Source organism: Eutrigla gurnardus, assembly GCF_963514095.1.
Source record: "Eutrigla gurnardus genome assembly, chromosome: 10".
Taxonomy (NCBI): domain Eukaryota; kingdom Metazoa; phylum Chordata; class Actinopteri; order Perciformes; family Triglidae; genus Eutrigla; species Eutrigla gurnardus.
Window position 1 is genome coordinate 27,731,711 of NC_139924.1, and position 12,890 is coordinate 27,744,600.

General features: G+C 43.3%; 2 protein-coding genes and 1 long non-coding RNA gene across 3 annotated transcripts in view; 1 reads left to right on the top strand and 2 right to left on the bottom strand.

The window, feature by feature from the left end:
* The window catches only part of pih1d2 (PIH1 domain containing 2), a gene marked incomplete at its 5' end in the record, with an annotated part of 2,701 nt that extends 341 nt beyond the window's left edge, over window positions 1-2,360 (bottom strand). Inside the window, 4 exons of the mRNA XM_084018852.1 lie at window positions 1-183; window positions 321-545; window positions 620-746; window positions 2,178-2,360. The exon at window positions 1-183 is cut by the window's left edge and continues 71 nt beyond it. Coding sequence (XP_083874978.1) covers window positions 1-183; window positions 321-545; window positions 620-746; window positions 2,178-2,360 — 718 coding nt within the window. The remainder of the gene's footprint in view (window positions 184-320; window positions 546-619; window positions 747-2,177) is intronic.
* On the top strand, window positions 2,252-5,195 carry LOC311019437. The gene is made up of 3 exons (XR_014597807.1): window positions 2,252-2,382; window positions 3,805-3,949; window positions 5,067-5,195. It is a non-coding gene; the product is annotated as an uncharacterized lncRNA (long non-coding RNA).
* On the bottom strand, window positions 3,044-10,229 carry tmprss5 (transmembrane serine protease 5). Its single transcript, XM_084018856.1, is given in 14 exon segments — window positions 3,044-3,295; window positions 3,789-3,941; window positions 4,020-4,162; window positions 4,243-4,341; window positions 5,084-5,268; window positions 5,358-5,520; window positions 5,623-5,666; window positions 5,750-5,863; window positions 6,495-6,630; window positions 6,923-7,036; window positions 7,506-7,590; window positions 8,113-8,147; window positions 8,150-8,264; window positions 10,037-10,229. Coding segments are annotated over 14 exon segments (1,398 nt in total). The 5' UTR covers window positions 10,040-10,229; the 3' UTR covers window positions 3,044-3,286.
* Between the last annotated feature and the right edge of the window lie 2,661 nt (window positions 10,230-12,890).

A 12,890-nucleotide genomic window follows, 5' to 3' on the forward strand; every position in this document is an offset into this window, starting at 1 on the left:
CAGCCACTCCGACTCCGCCCGTTTTCATCTCAAGCCGGTGCTCCGGCTTCCGAGGCTGCACAGACGTAGACGAGACCACCTGGATCAAACCCTTCGTGTGCTCTTCAGGTCTGCAGAGCGTTGGTGGTTCCTCAGAGCGCAGAGAGCAGAGCTGCTGCAGGAGGGCCGCCGGGCTCTGACCGGCTGTAAAAACAACAATTTGGATGATTAGAAAACGGTGGTGGAAGGTCAAAGGTGACACGCCTGCAGCAGCGAAGGGAGGGAGCTCCATCACGGAGGGCGTGCAGCAGCGTATCGGGGTAAAAGCCTTGGTGCTCTACCTGAGTCTGCTTGTCTGGAGGTGTTAGGCCACGTCCGAAAGCCAAGCCGGCGGTTCAAGTCCTCTGGGCTGCCTTTTGGGCTGCAGCCGACAACAGTGTAGTGCTGAGATAACCTCATGTGATGCTGCCGCTGGGCAAAGCTCAGAGCCAGCGTGTGCACTTTATCTGTCTGGCTCTCCTGCAGCGTTGCCGGGTTTAATGCCACGTCCAACACGGTGAAACTACCTGTGAAGGCAAAACAACAATGTATGGGGTTTATTCTCCACTTTATTTAACACATGCAGCTTGTGATGCTTTACCTTGACCGTCCTCCGTGTCCGTCTCCAGGCGTCCTGCGTACACCGGTAACGGCATGCTGGCATCCTGAGGCGCAGGCACGCGTTTCCAGCTGCATATGTTGATGTACAATGAGCCTTTCTTTGGCTCCTGTCGAGCACACAGATGGACGGTGGGTCAAAAAACACACTATTCCAAACTGTTAGATGCACACAGGTGTGCCAGCTTTTGTAGGAGGGGGTAGGTAGAGCTGAAGTGACGGGGCAATTAACATTTCTGAGCAAAAAATGGCAAAGAATTACTTCTGAAAAGCAAAATATAGTTTGTGTTTCTTTCACTCTGCTGTGACAGTAAACTGTGTTTGGGGTGTTTTACTGTCGGATGGGCCGAGCAAGACATAAGATGTTCTGGGAGAAAATAATTAATAATTCAAATAATGAGTTGAATGGATGGGACAATACAGGATTTTTATTGTGTATCGCAATAATAAAACACAATAAGTTGATTGCAGTTTCCATTATTAGGATCATCTTAAAAATATCATCACATGAAGATAAAAGCTACGAAATATGACACGTATTCCTTGTACTTATACGACACCCTCAGTGCATTGTGTTTTAGAGCTCGACGCAGACTACATAATGGACTGTCGGAACATAAGTATGCCATAAAGACACAAAATGAGGGCTATTCAGTGGCTAGACATTTTAAAAGAAAACATAACAGCAACCCATCTATCCTGAAAGCTTTAGGCATCGATGATATCCCAGAATCAATACGTGGAGGTAATAATAGGATCAAACAACGGGGATGTTTTGGGATCTTCAAGTTAAAAGTAACCCATTACCCAGGTCTTAATGAGGGTCTGGGTTTCACTCATTTCCTGTCAGATGTTCCTAATATTACAAAGAGTGTAACCGTACCTTTATTGTATCTATTCTTTGTCTTGAGAGGCCATATGTTTTATATATTTTTACTTTTTTGCGATGTTGCCCCTGCTGACCACATGAATGAATTTAAAGGGTAAAGTGAACACAGACTGACTGATTTGCTCAGACCTGGGGCTAAAAGGTCATTTACACACGCTGTTCTGTAACTTATTTTAGAATTTTTATATTTTTTATATAAGTTTTAATAAAAGGCTCTTTTACTTAGAGACGAGTGGATACGATTTTTCCAAGTGACTTGAAAAATAGAATTTTTAATTTATTTATTAAGCCTTTATTTATGTAGGGAGATCTTATGATTTATGATCATCTTATTTAACATTATTTTATAGTTTTTCCACAAAAATATACATTCAGTAAAAAAAAAAAGATGTTGCAGTAAAACTATTAGTTTCTTAACAAAATATAAAGTGATTCCAGTGTGTTTTTAAGTGACATTTTAAGAGTTTTAAGCATATTTTGATGATCGAGATAGATCTTTAAAAAATCATGTACCTGAGTGAATGGCTGCATATTATTTTTGTGGTGTTGTGTGAAATCCTGTGACCGGTTGATTCTGTGACCGCAGCCATTATTAACGACAGTGACGTAAATGACGCTTGACAGCTAAAGTAAAGATACCGACGTAACTGACCAGTATGTCGGTGCACAAGCAGGAGTGGAGCCGCGGCGCAGCGCTGAATTCAGCTCCTTCCTTCAGCTGTTTGTCCAGGAAGTCGCGGTAGGCCGCCGGCTCGTTGTCCGACAGATCGTCCAGCATCGACCACAGCTGGTTGACTTGCTGTAGAACATCGCCCGCACGGCCGCTGGACGACATCTTACTTCCGGAGTTTAACTCGGTAGTAGTTTTAATAAACAGCTTGTCTGCAGTATTACAAATGTATTCAACAGCTAGAAAGCGGCTCTAAATACAAAACACACAATGTAACGGAGCAGTTCCGTCTGACAACAAAGCTAACAAAAGCTAGCTCACTTTATGTTGCCAGTTGCTATGGAAACTACATGAAACTTTACCCAGAGGCCACCTAGCGGTCTACGGGCAGACCTGCAGCTCAATAATCACACCGGAAACTGTTTTATAAGTCATAATTTATATAATACGTACAAAAATAACCCGCTAACTTCGTATGTTATGAACCCAGCTTGTGTATTACAAATCGAGTTTGCATTTGGAAGCTCTAAATATACAAAACAACATGTAACGAGGTAGTTAATTTCCATCTAAGTAACCACAAAGCTAACAGCTAAGTTCTTGTTGCCCGTAGAAACTAAATGAAACGCAAAAGACACCTAGCGGTCAAATGCGGAGCTGCAGCTCAATAATCACACCGGAAACAGTTTTATAAGAGTCATACGGGGAAAATATAATCTAACACCGTAGTTCATGTCAGAAAACTATCTTATATACTGTAATACAAATACATTTTACATTTTAAAGCTCTAAATATAAAAAAAACAACATGTAACGAAGTAGTTCATTTCCATCGAACAAAGCCGGCAGCCACCTAGCGGTCAAAAGGCAGAGCTGCAGCTCGATAATCACACCGGAAACAGTTTTTTTATAAGAGTCATAATTTATATCCAATACATGAAAAATATAACGTAGAAATGCATTTTGATGTCTTCAGTCTGTCTGTATGTGTACATCATTTAACGGACGTTTAAAGTAAAAATATCAACTATGATTCAAACGTCTCAAACAGTAATATGAGTCGCATCCTCTGCTCGTTGCTTCGTGGGCCCTCAGTAACTCTGCAAAGAGGAACAGTCATTATTAGCAAGCAGCATAAAAAAACAATTATTTCCTATAGCTGAATTCCTATAAATATGAAATAATTACCATAACCATAATTATAAAATGTAATATCAAAGTTATAAGTAGTCCTAGTGTTATATTATTGGATTATCTTTATTATCGATGCATTCCTTCATCATATATTGTCCCATCTCTATTATTTTCAGTCTTTTTTAATGTTAAATAATTTACTCATTCCAGCTTTTCGGATGTCTTGTGTGATAGTAAACTGAATATTCTTGGGTTTTGAAGCATTAGTTGGTCAAAACAATCATTTTGAGGATGTCACCTGGGGCTCTGGGGAAATTGTTTTCTAGACTAATCAATGCATCGACAAAATAATCTGCAGATTAGTTGCTAATGAAAGTCATCATTAGTTGCAGCCCTGCTCTGATCTAATCCACACTGCATCACATGTTATAATATAAAATAATAATTCTGTGTGTTTGCCTCAATCATGTCGTAGATCCAGCCCAAGAATTCGGCCACTTTGGTGTAAACGCCCGGGTGGTTGGGCTCGGCGCAGCCGGTGCCCCAGCTGACGACGCCCACCAGCCTCCACACGTTTTCATCCTGGCACACCAGAGGCCCCCCGCTGTCCCCCTGCAGAGGTAGACACACGGGTCATTACAGACCCAGACAGCCAAAAAACAAACCACACAAGAGATCCTCAAATCTGACCTGACATGCGTCCACCTGGCCCTCCGTGTATCCGGCACAAAGCATCCTCGGCGTGATCTCTCCGCTGTACATGCAGGAGCTGTTGCACTTCTTTGTGCTGATGATGGGAACCGGCGCCTCCTTCAGGGTGTCGGGTGAGTGAACTGAGTGGAGGAGAGATGCTTTGAAAGCTGCTCTGCAGATGTAAATGTTGGTGTCTTAGAGCAGCAGCGCAGCATCTCACCCCCGTCGGGCTCAGTGTAGCCCCATCCAGAGATCCAGCACTGAGTCCCTCCAGGAAGATCGTAGTCGTACTGAGGCAGGCAGACGGGCCTGATGGTGTCTGGTTAAAAAAAAAAGAATTATATTCTTCTTTCTGCTCCTTTCCAATCAGGAATGCATTAATTTGACACATGACATGACACGTGACGTGGACTTTATATTGTAATGTGCTTTTTCATGAAAGGAACAAATTAAATCAAAGGACAATTTACATAATAATCATTGTTCAGGTTGGAGCATGATAACTTTCAAGTTCATTCAGATCATTTTTAGAATGATTGAGGCTTTTCTTCCTCTCTGGTTCAGACCCCCCCGCCACCCCCCCCCCCCCTGCTACTGGGGTTTTGTCTTGTAATTGGCTCCCTTGTAGTGTGAATGTCTTTGGGTTCACGAGTCATTGTTATTTTACCATTTTGTGTTCAATATGCGGTGTGAAAACGTTTAAAATGAAAGATATTTGCGTGTTCCTCGACTCTTGATTCAAAGACTAAATGGCTATTTAAAAATATTTTTTTATTTTTAAAGGAATTTTCAATACAATAATCATTACTCCATTATTATTTCATTGCTCCTTCAGATCTTGACTACATTGTGTTCCCACATTTGAACTCGTATAACGAGAAGCTGCAGAGGAGAATATTCATAAGTTATTTCATTCTTTATAAAAGGAGACTTTTGAGGATTGTTTGCTGGAATAATACTAAAGCTGTGGATTGAGGCCTCAGTGTTGACATGTTGGTGTGTTTCTGGACAGCTGGGGTCAGTTTTGTGTGCAGAGCTCTGAAGGAGCCTCCCGGACTGACCTGAGAAATTGAGCGGCGTCCGCAGCTTCATCAGGGCGATGTCGCTGTCGTGGCTCCTGTGGTTGTAGTTCTTGTTGTAGATGATCTTCTCCACGGCGTAGCCCGCGTGCTGAGCCGTCTTGGCCGAGCCGCGGGTGACGATGCCGGCGTACACCACCCAGCTGGACACCTGAGGGAGCCTGTAGCTGTGAGGAGAAGAGACAAGGATAAGAGGCTTTGCATCCAGAGGTCGGTGCAGCTGTCGAACTGCTGGTTTCAAACCTCCTGGTCTTACTTGTGCACACAATGGGCAGCTGTTACGACCCACTGGCTGGTGATGATGGAGCCTCCGCAGGTGTGGCGGTTGCTGTAGTAGAGGCTGACCTGCCAGGGCCACCTGCCCAGCGTGGCCTCCACCCCCCCGATGATCCGGGGCAGCTTTGCTCGCGTCCCGCACTCTGCACAGACATCCATTCATCAGGGAGCGAGTCACTCAAGCATCGTTAAGGAGTGCAGGGGTTTTTGTGTAAGATGCAAATTAAAAAGTTGCATTTTCTCACCAAAACATTGCAAAGCGATGACCTTCCCCGTGACACAGTTCCCCCTAAATGGAGATAAATTGTTCAATTAATGACGTAATGGATGAACGGTTTTCCTCTGCATCATCGGGAGGACAAACTGCCTCACCTGATTTGCCACATGTTTTCCAGGTCGCTCTTGTGTTCCGGGGTGATTTGTATGAAGCCATCGGTGTAGTTTGGCCCGATGTCGGTGAGATTCACTCCTTTGTGCTTCGTCAGTCTGGGAAGAGAAGGTGTGCAAAAGCAAAACTGCAAATGAGGAATGAAGAGAATGATAAATAAGAAAACGCCGAGGCTGAAATGAAACCAGCACTTTAAATATCCTGGAGAGTTTCATCCTTGACTTTAACTCACAAAGTCCCCAAGTGACACAAACAGAATGAGCTCATTTAAAAAATCTTGTTTTTTTGCTACTAAAATGTATGTTTCAACCCGTTCTAATGCTTTAATAACATCATATGTTATAATAAATCAACTATTTTTTGTATAGCACTTATCAAAAACACTTTACAACGCTTTACAAGATCCACCAAGTTTCATTGAAACCATATTTCTTTAACACGTTTATATAAAAGTGAGAATGTTTTTAAATGTAAATTTCAACCCATAAGACAATAATGCTTTACTTAATACGTTCTACGTAACATTTAAACCACATTTCTTTAACATGAGAATGTATCTTAAATCTTTTTCCACAATAAGAAAAATTGGTAATGAGCTGCTGAATGAATTTAAGTTGAATTCAAAGCACTTTCAAACAAATGTGAACCTAAAAATCACGTCAACTTGAATTGAGTGTGTTTTCCTTAAGGAGGAATGTGGTTCTGGGCTAGTTAGTGAGGTGTGCAGACCTCAGAGAGCCCAGCTGTCTGCAGACCAGCGTTCCCAGCGAGGAGTTCCACCTCTCGTAGCAGACCGGCAGCCAGGTGGGAAGCTTCCCCAGCTGGATCTCCAGGAGCGAGTTCTCGGGGCTGATCCTGTAAAACACTGAAGCCCATTGATTGAAAACCCTCAGAGACCAGAACTCAGTTAACGATAATGTACGAGGCGGGTGGGAGGGGGGGTAATTAGGATAAAAACCACAAGAATCTATGCTAATGTGGTCAATAACAAACAGATCGTTACGTGTGATGTTCTCGTGTCGGTCAATGAGGCTGAATGATACAGCTCTACTGGAAATACATCACATCAAAGGTGACCTTTGACCCCGTGTGCTGAACAGCACGATGATGTGTGTTTTATTAATTCATCAAGGGAAACACACGGAGAGGAAACGGACCTTTCCTCGGGTCGGAGATGGAAACGTCTTCAGTCACGTTGCAGAACGGCGTCTCCTTGGTGTCCCCGAGTCCCACCGGCGTCTGGGGGTGTGAAGGCCTCAGCAGGAGCCTCACTGCACGGAGGTAAAGGTAACCGTGTTCATTAGCAGAGAGGCAGCAGCGCCACTACAGTGCTACCACATTATAAGAAAAGCTCTGCATGTAGAAAAGGATGTCCATGAGATATTTGCATATCTGCTGATTAGACAAAATACTCTGCATCATAATTTTTATTTAATTTTTACAAAAAACAAGATACTTGTATTAATTTTATTATTATTACATGTATGCCCTTCCACCTGTTCAAACACTTCACAAAGACCTCCAAATATGTATTTTTTAAATAAAAGTTTTGCCTGTTGCATGAACATAAAACATTACATGAAGATCTATTTAAATATCTGGACATGTGGTCAAATAAAACAAGCAGCAATGAGAAGAATGATCTATATTAAATTAAATCGACCTTCAGTAAACGTGAGGCTGTAAATGTCACAGTAACCACACGTTTTTCAACCTTATTGAGTGATTATGATGACTCACCTAGAAACCAGACACCGACGGCTGAACCTCCCAGCAGCCCGACGGCGCACGCCGCCGCCAGCAGCCGCAGCAGCAGCCTGTGAGCTGGGCGACAGTGAAGCAGCGTTAACGACCTCTGACCCCAGATATGATCCGGGGGCGGTTTAATCAAATGTCAGACTGTCGAGCACCGAGACGCTGCCATTCTGGACACGCACTCAACAAACCACATGGTTTATTAAAGTGCAGCTTCACTGCAGGTGGTTTCTATCACTGGCTCATAGCAGAGGTCTTCAACAGGGGGTCCGGGGCCCCTAGAGGGTCCGGGGAGTTACTGCTGGGGGTCCGGGACCCCTAGAGGGTCCGGACAGTTACTGCAGGGGTCCGGACAGTTACTGCAGGGGTCCGGAGAGTTACTGCAGGGGGCCCCGAAATTATTTGATCCCAAACTGTTTTTCATCCACAAATCCACCTTAATGAATACGACCTATGAGAAGCAAACATCTTCAAACTAAATCTTCCTGTTTGTTGAATATTATGTTGAGAAATTGTGATCAAATAGAAAATATGAAATTGAATCTGTAAGTCTTGATCCGGTGATTTATGTTGGTGTGTAAGCGGATCTCACCGTGAGCGTGGAGTGGATCCCTTTCAACCAGCCTGGACCCCGTCGGGCCCCGAGACCCCCGCTGGTTTCTCTGAGTGATGAAGATGATGAAGATGAAGATGGCTGACGGCCGCCGGGTTCCCGATCACTGAGAATGTGTCTTCATCAAGACTCTGTGAGAGAGAAGGTCCACGTCAGAGAACGTGTGTGTGTGTGTGTGTGTGTGTGTGTGTGAGTGTGTGAGTGTGTGTGTGTGTGAGTGTGTGTGTGTGTGTGTGTGTGAGTGTGTGTCGTGTGTGTGTGTGTGAGTGTGAGTGTGTGTGTGAGTGTGTGTGTGTGTGTGTGTGTTGTGTGTGAGTGTGTGTGTGAGTGTGTGTGTGTGTAGTGTGTGTGTGTGTGTGTGTGTGTGTGAGTGTGTGTGTGTGTGTGTGAGTGTGTGTGTGTGTGAGTGTGTGTGTGTGTGTGAGTGTGTGTGTGTGTGAGTGTGTGTGTGAGTGTGTGTGTGTGTGTGTGTGTGAGTGTGTGTGTGTGTGTTGAGTGTGTGTGTGTGTGTGTGTGTGTGTGTGTGCGTGTGTGTGTGTGTGTCGTGTGTGTGTGTGTGTGTGTGTGTGTGTTGTGGTGTGTGTGTGTGTGTGTGTGAGTGTGTGTGTGTGTGTGTGTGTGAGTGTGTGTGTGTGTGTGTGTGTGTGTGTGTGTGTGGTGGTGTGTGTGTTTGTGTGTGTGTGTGTGTGTGTGAGTGTGTGTGTGTGTGTGTGAGTGTGTGTGTGTGTGTGTGTGTGTGTGTGTGTGTGGTGTGTGTGTGTGTGTGTGTGTGTGTTGTGTGTGTGTGTGTGTGTGTGTGTGTGTGGTGGTGTGTGTGTGTGTGTGTGTGTGTGTGAGTGTGTGTGTGTGTGTGTGTGTGTGTGTGTGTGTGTGTGGCGTGTGTGAGTGTGTGTGTGTGTGGTGTGTGTGTGTGTGTGTGTGTGTGGTTGATCTCAAAGGTGGGAAGTAACAAAGTAAAAATACTTAATTATTGTACTTAAGTAGAATTAAAACAAATATCCATACTTTCTTTGATTCACATTTTCAAAAAGAGGCTTGTTACTTTAGTTTTAAAACATCTGAGGGATTATTATATATAATTTTAAAAATAGATAATAGACAGACAGACAGACAGATAGTTAGACAGATACTTTATTAATCCCGAGGGAAATTAAAGCATCCAGTAGCAGCTGACAAAAAAGCAGACACTAAATGACAGAACATATATCACATAATAATAATAATAATAATAATTATAACAATAATAATAATAATAATAATAATAATAATAATAATAATAATAATAATAATAATAATGATCATAATAATAATAATAATGATAATATTAACAGAACTATATAAAAGAAAATCTAAAAACACAAATATTAAATTAAAAAAGTCGGATTCAGTTAGCCTTTCCAAAAAAAACATCCCTCCCTCATAGGGATACATTTTTATCACTCTGAAGTGTGTGTGTGTGTGTGTGTGTGTGTGTGTGTGTGTGTGTGTGTGTGTGTGTGTGTGTGTGTGTGTGTGTGTGTGTGCGTTTATTAGCCTTATTCTCCAGGGAGCAGCTGTTTTCTTTAAAGCAAACATATTGAGAGTATTACAGTAATTATAATGAAGCTCTTCATAGATGTGCGACCCAGGCTTGGTATTATACAATTACAGTACAATATCCATCTCAATAAACGCCACGCCATCTGCTCGCTCTGTGTGTGTGAACACACACAACACGTTTGAGTGCAGCTCAAACATGTAATTTAGGATTTGGAAAGAACACGAGTTGCATAAAGTGCAGGAGCTCTGCGGTGCAGCTGTGCAGCTCAGGTCACATGATGCACACGGATTATACAGAAGCCAGCGTGAGCTGATAGAAACAGTGCAGGTGATCCTGGAGGAGAGAGGTGTTAAACATTCTCACCATGTTTTCCTCACGTACGGTCCGAGGAAAAGGCGGCGGCGTCCCTGCTCATCTGTAGGCCTTCGCTGCAGCTACACAGGTCCGTCCCGCTCGCCGGCTGATGCACCATTTGCCATTTACCAGAATGCAACTCTGGATTTTCTGCCTCACAAAGAGACAATGAGGTCAGCAGCGGTGCAGAGAATGAGGCTGTTGTTTGTCCAGGGGGGTCATGGGGCCTGTTGAAGCAAGCTGAACCAGGTCTTTGTAAGGGGGGGAGGGGGGAGCATCTCCAGAGATACCTCCAAGCCGACTATTGATAGGACAGTGGGTGTTGCTAGGTAACCCTTTATACCTGTGCCAAAAGAGTGTCCTTTTCCCCACCGGAGACGTGTAGAACCTGACAGTTTGTGGGTTCAGAGAAAAAGGTCATTATTACAGATTGTTGAAAAGTCAATCTGCGTCATTTGGAATCCAAAGCTGTCGTCTCTCAACACTCGAGAACAAAATGAAGTCTGCTCCGTCTGCTCGCCGACAGATGAGTTTCTCTCTTCTCCTCGCCCTATTAACCACCTCACAGTCCCACCGATTATATCCATACTCTCCTTTTTTTCTCAATTTGAAATATCATCTTCATTTTCACAGCAGGTGGCTTCAAAACAGAATAATTAACTCTTCATGAGAGTGATTCATATCTGGGCTGTGCTGTTTGAAACAGACCAAATCCTGTTTTTTTTTTAAAGTGTGAAAAGAAATGACTAATTTGATCCTTGTCGTTAAATAAATATCGGATATAAAGGCTGTTTATGTATCTCCCGTGAGCGTGGGATTAGTGGGAGTCCAGGTGACAGCGAGCAACTGCCAGGAAGGAAAATTCCTCCTCGTCCAACTGTCGAGGCCGAATCCAAGAAACCGGCCCAGATCTGATTGTCTCATCTAACAGGTGCCATATGGAATTATTTTGGAAATCAAAGCAATGAGCATTCATAATCATCAGTGTTGTTGGGTTAATGCTGTTTGGTAATGTTAGCATTGAGCTTAATTGTTCTCCCAGAAAGGAGAAGGATTAAAATGTCGCCTTCTTGTGGTGAGATTTGTTTTCCCAGAAAACCAAGTTTGTAAAAAAAAACACTCTATGATGAAGAACAGGATAAGTAGCTGATTCTTTCCCCCTTCATTCATCCTTGTTTTCTGGTATATATATATATATATATATATATATATATATTTTCCTCATTTATTCCCCAACATTGTGTTTCAGTATTTCAAAGGCAGAACGATCCGTCTGCTGCTGAATATCACTCGGAAGGAGGTGCTTGATATACGTTCCTATAATTTGTCAGTTTAGGTGCTCTTAGCTGAAGCTTATTCATTATAATGCCTCCCCCCTGTAATAAATTCTGCCTTCATGAAGGTTAAAATGTTTAGATTTTGGTGGTTCGGTTGAATTGTTTTGAGTTATGCTGAAACGATTAGTCGATTAATCTATTTGTTGATAACTGAGTCGTCATTTTAAGACGTTTATCAGTGAAACACACTGAATGTTCTCTAAAATAAGAGGATTGGCTGCTGTTCTCTGTTTGTATCACGGTTGCACATCTAAATTCAATTAAATATGGAATGGACAATTTGCCCATTTGGAACAACAAGGTGCTCAACCTTGAAAAGGCTGTGGTGTCAGGCAACTGAACTGCATTTGCCTGTGACCGTGGACAATCCAACCATCAACCATCCAATGGAGGGTTGATGGTTAGATGGTTGGAGGGTTGGATGGTTGGATGATTAGATGGTTGGAGGGTTGAATTGCCCACAGTCACAGGCAAATGCACTTTTGTTGCCTGACAAAACTATATTCACGATTTGACTTTGTATGTTAAAAAGGAAAATGGTGAACAGACCCAAAGATCGAATGGACTGTTGCGTTGCTGAAGCATGGCTGGAGTTGCCGGCTCTGTAGGCGTGCGGCGTCCAGACACCATCATTTGTTCAAGAAATGAAGCCCACCATAAGCTGTCCAGGTCATGATGCAGCACCGGGTGAAGAGACTAATCTAGGCCTCCTCCATCTCCACACACACACACACACACACACACACACACACACACACACACGCACACACGCACACACACTCTCTACCAGACTCTCTCAGCTTCAATAATTGTATTGCTCCGCTGGCTGCCGGTGAGGTCTGCCTTATCTGGAGCAGTAAATCCTCTCTGCTGGAGTCTGGGCCGGTCGTTAGCTGTGGTGAAACACTGCCCTCTTGTGGTAGAAGTAAAAACTTCCATTTAAGATCTGCTGAGATGCACCATGACGTGCAAAATGTTCATCAAACGTATACGATGACTCGCTCATGTAGATCTTCTCCTTCAATATGTCGAAGGTCACAGAACTTGAATTTGGACATTTCAGGGTGAATCATATTATAATTACACAAGGCATTAATGACAGGTCTTAACATGACAGGACGGGCTAAATGGTACGCAGCCGCGTCTGTATTGAAAGTGGCAGGCTGAATAAATAGCTGTCATGTATGTTTGCGTCTTGCCTTGCAGAGGCTAACGACGGTGAGTGTTGGTAGAAGAGCAGAGCGGCTCCCCACCAGCTGGCGGGTGATGTGGTTTTGTTTTTAGCTGCCCACCAGGCTCGCTCTAATTAAACAGAGGAGATTACACTAACACCGGCTCCCACTCAATCTGCTCCTCGCTGAGCGTGGCCTGGAAGTGGAGGTGCTCCAAAATAAAACATTGATTAAAAAGTGAATACATTTCTGAGTGAGGATACTTAAAAAATAATGAAAAAGGCAGTCGACAAAATTCATAAATTCTTGTAAAAAATGATTAAAAATACCCCAAAATCCCTTGTATAGTATGTA